Source organism: Epinephelus moara, chromosome 19, assembly GCF_006386435.1.
Source record: "Epinephelus moara isolate mb chromosome 19, YSFRI_EMoa_1.0, whole genome shotgun sequence".
Lineage (NCBI taxonomy): Eukaryota > Metazoa > Chordata > Actinopteri > Perciformes > Serranidae > Epinephelus > Epinephelus moara.
The window spans coordinates 8,962,553-8,972,594 of record NC_065524.1 but is presented as its reverse complement, the minus strand read 5'-3'; the positions used below and the strand labels follow the sequence as shown (position 1 = coordinate 8,972,594).

Here is a 10,042-nt window from a genome sequence, read left to right as displayed (position 1 = left end):
GAGTTTGATGGCCGCCCTTATTTATTTGAGCCAGAATACACTGACGAAGAGCTTCATGAAATTGAAGAACGGAGGAGGAGAGAGAGAGAGGCGCAACAGGTAGAGGACGAGAGAGGAGGAATGGCTGCTGCAAGGCTGCGTAGCTCTGGAGATTGGTGGTGTACCTGTGAATGCTGTGCCCCAGTGCCCACAGAAGAGGAATGCCTCTGTGCAAGGAATGGGACCGGTTGCAGCCTTATTTTCAAGGTCTGGATGTGACCGAGGACGAGACACCTCCACCTGGAGTAGTATCCAGCTGAGCTGGATATTTTTTTATCTATTCTTTATCTAGAGCTTGTGAGATATATTTCGGCCGCACTTTGGAAAGCAGAGCTAGAGGGGTAAATAAACATGGCAGCACACCGGTAAGGCTAACATGCTAACTATTATTTTTATGTCACTAGTCACTTGAAACAAATTTAGGACGACAGGAGACAGGTTGAAATAAACCGAAATTTCCCTTTAAGTTTATGTTGTAGTAATTTTAGAGTTGGGGTGGGCTATACAGTGATTTATTTGATCTTATTTTATTGTACAGTTGCCTGCAGCCCTTCCTTGCCCCACTCTCTCAGCGCTAGTCAGCTAGCCACACCACGGTGGCTCACTCCCTGCTGCTGTGGACTACTTCCCCATGAGGAGGGTGGGCAGGAGCTTGGGAGATGGACCTTTCATAGCCAAGTGGCAGCATCTGGGACTGAAAAATGAAGCCAACATGAAGTGCCACAAACTGCTGTTCCTTTAATGGCCACCTGAGGCTGACTCCAGGAACCAGTCAGTCCTCATAGACCTCAATGTTAAAACGCCCAAGCTAATGTCCCCATTACGACAAATGTGCAGGTTTTTTTTTTTTTTTTTTTTTCATATAACTCACCTGTTAACATTTTAAAAAGGCTTAAAGTTACACATATTAAGGGCGGGCTGCTTTGAGAGACAGGCTGTCTGACGATAGTGTCCTCAGCTCTATGTCAGATCCCCTCATCTTGATCCTCCACAGCTCGAGTCTCTTGCCCACAGATGGTCACTTCTGGCACCAAATAACCAAGATGGGGACGGCCGAAATGCTGAACTTGAGGTTTCAAAACAGGAGTCTACAAACCAATAAGTGACATCAGGGTAGCTACCTTACCACAGTTGAGTAGTTCAGTTACAATTATTTTTAAAGTCTATGGTCACAGCAGGCTGGTGGCCAGTGGTGGCGATGGGTCTAACCTGTTTAACTGCAGCCACAGAAAGTTTGCTTCCAGCCAGGTGGTATATGGTGGGGAGTGAGACGAAGGACACACTATGATTTGAGGCTCTGGCTAACATTAGCTACATATGCATATACATATACATATGTGTGAAGCCACATCCGTGAGCCTTAACCTCTGGTTAGCAGAGGACTAAACTATTTGCAGCATTTCCTTTCCATCTCTCAAATGCTTCATTGATATTGACATTATTTTTTTTTAAATTGTCAGACTCATTTTGATAAGTCCGTCTTGATTTTTTTTGGGCTGTTTTGCAATGTAGGCAGTTGTTTCAAGTGCTGGAATCAAGCTTTCACTAAAGGTGCGTGCATGTGCATTTGCATTTGTTGTACAATGAAGAGCAATGCGAACGCCCTCTCTCTGAAATGACCTGTGATTGGCAAAAGTCTTGTGATGTTGACTAAATTTTGTAAAACCTGAAATCAGAGCTAAGGGCAGGTGCAACGTGTAGTTTTTACTCAGACCACTTGAATTACAATATGCTCAAAGTTTTCATGGGATTATTGCCCAGTGATGCCAAGATTTAACTGCCTCCCCGAGCTTTAAGGAAATACAAATGAGGGTGCAGCATGCAAATTGGTGCTGGTTAGTATGTTATAAAGGATAGCTACTGAGAAAAAAACAACACTGAACACAACAGTTGGATTACACAGAAATATAAAAAGGAACTGGAAAAGGCTACACAATTTTATGAAATTAAGATATTTTAAATGTTCTTATTTTTACACACATTTAGCCTGACATTTTTAGTGTCTTCGTAAACTTGGATCCTTCTTGTGAATTAAAAATAAAGTGTGCATAATTGCAGAACTTGGCCATACAACAGGACTTGGTATGAAAGTACCCACCTACTCCCTGGTATGTCTACAAACTATGGGATCTTCTCTGGAATTTAAAATAAAGTTTTTGGCTGCTGCCCACAGATGTGGGTACTGATTAGCAAGGCAGTGTCCTTGAAAGGCTAAAGAGCTTTAAGACTCAAAAAAACAAAACAAAAAACATTTGAAATTCAAAGCAACAGAAATGGCCCTCACCAAAATTCTGAACTAGCAGTGAAAAGTATCATTTTGACTTGATTGCTCAAACATTCTACATCATGCCCGGAGAAAACCCACGCTGACACGGGGAGAACATGCAAACTCCACACAGAAGGGCTTCCCCACCCAGGGTTTGAACCCCTCACCTCGGGTTCAAAACCAGGAACCCTCTTGCTGTGAGGTGACAATGCTGTTGCAGGGATGTGACTAATTGCTGGATTTCAAATCAGTATGGGGGTGACAACAAGAGGTTGAAATTAGTTATTTGTTTGGGGTGTAAGTGTAACGGAACTTATTTGTAACACTACTCATTACTGGAAAAAGTAGTATTATTACTGTACCGCCTAACTCTGGCCTGAGCACAGCTTCAGAGATGCATGGCTGTAGACCCTGAGTGTTGTTATTGTATTACAGTACTACAGTAATTTGTTCTTTGTGCATGCACATAATCACAAAAAAAAAACCCACAAAATAAATTCTACAAAATTCCTCATAGAGAACAGAGAAATCCCACCCCCTCTTTCCTCTGTTGTTCTCTCTCTCCAGTAGCACTAAGGTGTGGCCATATTGCAGTGGTCACGTTCCACTGCCTCTTTAATACGCAGACACATCCTCTAATTGCAATCAAAACAACAAAACAACATATGTCAGGCCCTCAGAGACTGGCAGCAGCGTGTCCTGCAGGCTCCACAAATGATGAGTGATGCTTGACAAATGAGCACTAGATTGGCTACATAAATTACCCTCTCTGTATATTCACCCTGTAACAACTGAAGCCCGGCAATCACAGCATCGATCAGAGCTGTGATTGAGGCACAGCACGGTGATGGTATGGATGGATAAAACAAAAGAATAGATGGGGAATGGGACATTGAGAGGATTAGGCAATGTTTGGATGACAAATGGAGAAATGTAATGAAGGAAGAATGGAGAGTTGGAAAGCAGGAAGAGCACAATTTTAGTAGGGAGGTCAGCATCATAAGGAACAGTGCCTTGCTGCAGTCAGCTTAATTCACGAGGTGTTACTTAGATAAAACAACACCAGCAGTCATGGAAATTAGGAGTTTAACTAGCCAAATATCCAGAAGCGAAAAACATGAAGGGCCAATTCACCCAAACTAGCAGTGGTAGCCAGCCATGTTAATTATTCTGGTTTTACTTGACCATAATTTGAGGTATCTGTCTCTATGATTTCTGCCTTAATGTTAAAAAAAGAAAAAAGTACACATAATTACATTTGTGGTCTCCACAGCATTAAAAATGACATTCAGTGTGTGTAACAGTGAAATCTTTTCCCAGATGTAGTGGATTAAGAGGTGTCTTTTTCCTCAGTGTTTCCACTGAAAACTGTTGTGAAAGTGTGTTCTTTGGGTTATTGAGAGTAGGACATTGGACATTGTTTGTGAAAAGAGATGCAGCTGCAGTTTTTTTAATGACATTTTTAGATGCTATAAGCAAGGGCATAGGTTTTGTGTCAACATTACCAGGGACACAAATCAAAGCAGGGGGTTTGGATATTTTGAGTGTCAAACAATTTCCTGCATATTGGTGATTTTTTTATGCACCAATCTGAGGCTTTTCTGCATAAATTTATGATGGAAATATCTTTTATTTCATCGAAATCTACGCCCATGGCTATAAGCACCACAAACAAAATTTAATATAGATCCAGTATGTTGTGGTTGTGGAAATAACCTCAGAAACTAACTGTATGGCTAGATTACAGAAGAGTCTGAGGCTGAATAATCCTTTAAGAAGGTTGTAGTTGTGAAAAAGTGGTGGTGACATATGAATGAACTTGTATTTTATTAATGCACCAGGGCTGCATTTTACATGGACCTACAAGCACCACATACAAATTAGCGGAAGTATGTCAAGTACTTTAAAATAATTAATGGGAAGCATAACTGGATAATGGAGCTTTTAAGGGGGAACACCACCTAAATTAGGAATTTCAATATACTATTTCCATAGTTCAATCCATTATTTATTTTTGCCAATTATATCTTGGATTCATATTAATGTGTATTTTGAGACACATTTTAGTTTTTGAGTAAATAAACAAAAAAAAAAAAAAAAATGTAATTAAAACTTAAATTGCCATACAATATTTTGGCAGTAACTCTGAGGACTCCCAAGGGGTCATAGGCCCCCTGTCTAAGACCCAGGCCCAGTTCTAGCACTACTGTTTTGGGATTTGGGAAAGGGCTGTTTATATTCTCTAAAAAATCTTTGGACTTCCTTAGACCACAGGAATAACATGTAAATATTGAATATGGGCATAGCTCCCCTTTAAAGCCAGTGAAGCTGTGTTAAATAAGTATTTCATCAATATAAAGAGGGTCCTTAAATAAAACTAGGCTGTCCATGCAGAAGAACCAATAAATGCTCCCGGTGGTGGGTGAACTTGTCCGTTTGACACAATGGGAGCGGCTAGCAAATAGCGCTGTGGTAGCGGAATGGGTGGAAGGCAATATACGAAATTACAGCCTGTAGTTGACAGCCCAGGAGAACGTTGCATTTTGCATCATTAACATCATTCGGCAGAGTTTCACCGGGGGTCATTGGTTAAATGGAGGGAAGTTTATCCCAGTTAATTTACACATGCTATCCATATTGTTTTTGACATAAAGCTGGTTAAAACTCGGCAAAGTATTCCTTTAAGTGTAATATGAAGGGGGTTGCTTGTTGTGATGAACCCACAGAATTATCACATCTATCTCTACAGTTGTCCTCAGCTCTTAATATTTTAAATGTCTTTCAGTTCATACATTGTTTTGCTTCAGCAGGCAGAAATTTCCAGTGAAAAAAAAAAAAAAAAAAAAAAGAAGAAGCTCTGATTAAACCCTTCAAACATCAGACAGACAATATTGTTTCCATCAGCCTGTTTAGATGTGCAGTATGTAAGTATCACATCGGAAAATTATGATGGAAAAGTTTGAATTAAAATCCCCTGATTCGCACAAACTAAAATACACTCGCTGTAGCCGGCTTTTGGTTGATTCGAAAAAATATTGATTCGCAAAACGGGGGATGGAAACAGTTATGTTCGAATTAAGTCTGATGTAGCGCACCTCTCTCCACGGTGATATCCACACTCCGGGTCGGGAAGGCAGTAATGCATTTACAAGCTGGTTGCCAACCGCCAGAAAATGTAGATGAAGAAGAATGTGAGACTTGTTTTTTTTCCAGTTCTGCGGAAAACTCGCACGAGTTCGTAATTTTCACCAAAGTCCGTACATTTAATGGAAACACAGGATTCGTATTTCTTTTAATGCGCATTTCCCAATGATTCGAATCACTTTTGGATGTAAACATAGCTAATAAAGGATTACCCCCTGGAGCTAAAATGAATGTAAATGTTGAACTTACATTAAGCAACTCCAACAACATGACAGGGGGATGTGAACTAGTAAATGCCAGCACAGTACATTAACAACAACCTTAAAAGATAATAAGTTGATGTATTACCAGATTTTTCTGCTGCTCCTAAGTGGTAAAATAAATAAATAAATAAATAGATAAGTAAACTGTAGCTTTCATTAGTATAAACTCATAGAAAAAGACAACACACTACAACTCTCATCCACTTAGTGAAATTTTTTTTTCTTCAAATTTATTAACATGTATTCTTACTGATTTAAATAACCACTGTAATAACAATGAATATTTTTTAAAAGTTTTGTCACAGTCAAATACAGATATTAAAAAACAATATCCAAGATTGCAAAGTCTTGAATGACTGATAAGCCATAATGAATAATATGACAAGACTTGTGATACAGGTACAAGACATAAAAATATTAAAGGTACAAGACATAATACTATTAGCATACAGTTAACAAAGCAGTTGTTATACGTGGACAAAAAGATGTCACAGTTTTATAAAACACATCAAGCAGCAACATCAAAGTTCATGGGAACAATATTTAAGTGGGTGCGAGCCTCCTGGAGCCTTTGTTTTTGGACACTATGACGAACCCCATAGCAAAAGTAGATAATCAGGCCTGTGGAAAGATTTGTGAGGCTTTTCAGTGATGATTTTTTTTAATTTTTTTTTTAAGGAATATAAAGCCCTCCACATCAAGCTGGTTATCTAAGGCACTTGAAACCAGCATGTCCTTACCTACTGCCATCCAGACAGCATAGCTGATCCAAGTCTCTCCTCCCAGCTGAACCATCAGATAGGTATTGATGAAGACACTTAAAACTGGAATCACAGGTAGACAAGGAACCTACAATAGCATAGGAAGTCATGACTAGTTTGGTATGTTAAAACAATAGTTTGACATTTTGGAAACATTTATTTGCCTTCTTGCCAAGAGTTAGATGAGGGGATTTCTAGTCTCATACCAAAAAATTGGGGAGGAAAGAAAAACCAACTGACAATATCCTATTTTTGTACAATAACTGGCTACTTATCTCACTGATAACTCAATATACTTTATTTTTTACAAAACACCCAGTGTTTCAGTAATGACTGCACTGTTTCAGTAGTGACCATTATTCTGTTTTTAAGGTTGCATCATATTTCCTGAAATGTATGCCTTATGGTGGGAATATTACAAAGACAAAGACAAATGTTTTGTGGTCAATAAAACAATTTAATTTGAGAGAGCAGAGCAGAGCAGAGTAGAGTAGAGTAGAGTAGAGTAGAGTAGAGCGGAGCAGAATAGAGCAGAGCATAGTAGAGTAGAGTGGAGAAGAGTATAGTGAAGCAGAGTGTAGTAGAATAGAACAAAGTAGAGCAGAGTATAGTAGAGTAGAACAGAGTAGAGCAGAATAGAGTAGAGCAGAGAAGAGCAAAGTAGAGCAGAGTAGAGCAGAATAGAGTAGAGAAGAGTAGAGTATAGAGCAGAGCAGAAATAGAGTAGAGAAGAGTAGAGTATAGAGCAGAGCAGAGCAGAGTAGGGTAGAGAAGAGTAGATTATAGAGTAGACCAGAGTAGAGTAGAGTAGAGCAGAGTATAGAGTAGAGCACAGCACAGTAGAGTAGAGTAGAGTAGAGCAGAGCAGAGTAGAGTAGAGCAGAGTAGACCAGAGTAAAGCAAAGTAGAGCAGAGTAGAGCAGAACAGAGTAGAGCAAAGTAGAGTAGAGTAGAATAAAGTAGAGCAGAGTAGAACAGAGCAGAGTAGAGAAGAGCAGAGTAGATTATAGAGCAGAGCAGAGTAGAGAAGAGCAGAGTAGATTATAGAGTAAACCAGAGTAAAGTAGAGTAGATCAGAGTAGAGTAGACCAGAGTAAAGCAGAGTATAGAGTAGAGCAGAGCAGAGCATAGTAGAGTAGAGCAGAGTATAGTAGAGTAGAGCAAAGCAGAGCAGAATAGAGTAGAGCAGAGTAAAGTAGAGCAGAGTCGAGTAGATTATAGAGTAGAGCAGAGTATAGTAGAGTAGAGCAGAGCATAGTAGATCATAGTAGAGTAGAGTAGAGTAGAGTAGAGTAGAGTAGAGTAGAGTAGAGTAGAGCAGAGCATAGTAGATCATAGTAGAGTAGAGTAGAGTAGAGTAGAGTAGAGCAGAGCAGTGCAAAGTAGAGCAGAGTAGAACAGACCAGAGTAAAGCAAAGTAGAGCAGAGTAGAACAGAGCAGAGTAAAGCAAAATAGAGCAGAGTAGAACAGAGCAGAGTATAGCAGAGTATAGTAGAGTAGACCAGAGTAGAGCAGAGCAGAAAAGAGTAGAGTAGAGCATAGTAGAGTAGAGAAGAGTATAGTAGAGCAGAGTAAAGTAGAGTAGAGCAGAGTAGTGGAAAATAGAGCAGAGTAGAACAGAGCAGAGTATAGTAGAGTAGAACAGAGCAGAATAGAGTATAGTATAGTAGAGTAGAGCAGAGTAGAGCAAAGTAGAGTATAGTAGAGCAGAGTATGGTAGAGTAGAGCAGAATAGAGTAAAGCAGAGTAGAGTAGACCAGGGTAGAGCAGAGTAGAGCAGAGCAGAGCAGAGCAGAGCAGAGCAAGACTTTGGACCACAGAATTATGTGGTTTAACTACTGACCATTCCATTTTGTCACTACCGAAATGATCATGTCACTACTGAAACTTTACCATAGGTTTCGATAGTGACTGTTTTGGTAGTGACTGTTTCGGTAGTGACGTTCCTAGCTATTTTTCAGGATAACTAAAGAATGCTAGCAGTCACATGGCTAACAAGCACATGTTTGAAGAGTTGTTCACACAGGAAAAAAAATAATATTTTGCATAAACCCCCCCGAATTTTTACGTAACTGAAGAGAACATGTGTTCGGTAGTGACAGTTTTAAAAGTTACACACTGATTTTCAGACTTTGGAAGATTTTTTATTTAAAAAATGATGGTAGTCAGTGACTTACCATGCAGCCATGTGGGACGGGGGTGCAGTACTACCCCCCTTCTCAGAAATTCAGGGGTGTGGCTAAAATCCAGACTCAACCAGAGCATTAAAACTCTTGTGTTTCGATAGTGACATGAAATCAAGGGACACTATTTTTTTTAGCATAGTTTAATTTAAAAATTAATCCCACAATACATCTAAATCTGTCAACTTCTGTTTAAATTTAATCACAAAGATGTTTTAAATTAGACTTTTGAAAAAAATATGAAAAATGTTTTAAGTGTTATTTACATTAATTGAATTTTAGAGGTCAGGGTTGGGGACAACTACTTCCCAACAGAAAGTACCCTATAAATGGTGATTTTGTATATATTTAGCTTATCACTTTTGTATTTAATGTCCTGGGTTTAAATAGGTCATAACATAATCTTTGTAAATATCTATGTCTGAATACTCAATTATATCATTTTTGTTGTTTTTTTGGTTAAGGGACAGCACTTTGCACAAAATCGGTAGAATGCCCCATAAATGTAATTAGCTCCACCTTTACCAGCTTTAATATTAAAGTGATGCTCACATATTACAATTTATACTTTTGCATCGAAATGACACTGTACCTACGGCATAGGCATCTCATTGACATAGAGCCTATGCCAGCCTACGCCATAGCCTGACGTGCACCTCCCCAGAAATGTACATTGTGGCGATGCAGACTACCTGTCTATTTTCGTAAGCTGAAAACCCATTTCCCTCAGTGGAAACGAAGCTTTTCTTTACTTTAATATCACAGATAAGAAATGGTACATGAAGACAATAGAGCCTCCACAAAATAGAATTTTAAGTCCTATGTGTGATGGCTTCATATAAAGGAAATCTCCGGTAGTTGCTGGGCTAATTTATACACTATAAAATGCCATAGGCTTTTGCTAATAATGTTAGCATCTAGTATTTGGAAAGCCTGTTTAGTATAAGACAGTTGCTTTGTTGATGTATCTTGTGAGAAGCAATGGAACAGAACTTTCTAATGTTACCTTCGTTAAATGTTGCTGTTGTCCTTGGCTTCATATGAGTAGAGGAAATCCTTGTTAGCTGCTAGGCTAATTTATACAATGTAAAATGCCATAGGCTTTTGCTCATAGACCCTTTTACTGTTAGTAAACAGCATGATGTTTTTGGTGGGTGGGGCTTAGCTGGAGGCAAAATAGTTCTCCACAGACATTAACAACCTGATCTCACAGAAATACGTGAAATGACCACGACCTCTTAACACCGCATTCCGTGGTGGCAGCACGTAATGGGTTGAAATTACGTGCTGCCACCACGAAAACAATGCCAATGTAAAGTCAATTAGGGTCCTCTCCCGTGGTGGACACACGGATTCCCTGATTCAATCACGTCACGTCAACCTCG

The 10,042-nt window shown here is 39.3% G+C and overlaps 1 protein-coding gene across 1 annotated transcript in view; it reads right to left on the bottom strand.

The window, feature by feature from the left end:
• Nucleotides 1-6,012: 6,012 nt before the first annotated feature.
• The window catches only part of LOC126406597 (cationic amino acid transporter 2-like), a 22,123-nt gene continuing 18,093 nt past the window's right edge, over nt 6,013-10,042 (bottom strand). Inside the window, exons 10-11 of the mRNA XM_050070966.1 lie at nt 6,453-6,561; nt 6,013-6,333 (exon numbers count right to left, since the gene is read on the bottom strand). Coding sequence (XP_049926923.1) covers nt 6,221-6,333; nt 6,453-6,561 — 222 coding nt within the window. The 3' untranslated portion in view covers nt 6,013-6,220. The remainder of the gene's footprint in view (nt 6,334-6,452; nt 6,562-10,042) is intronic.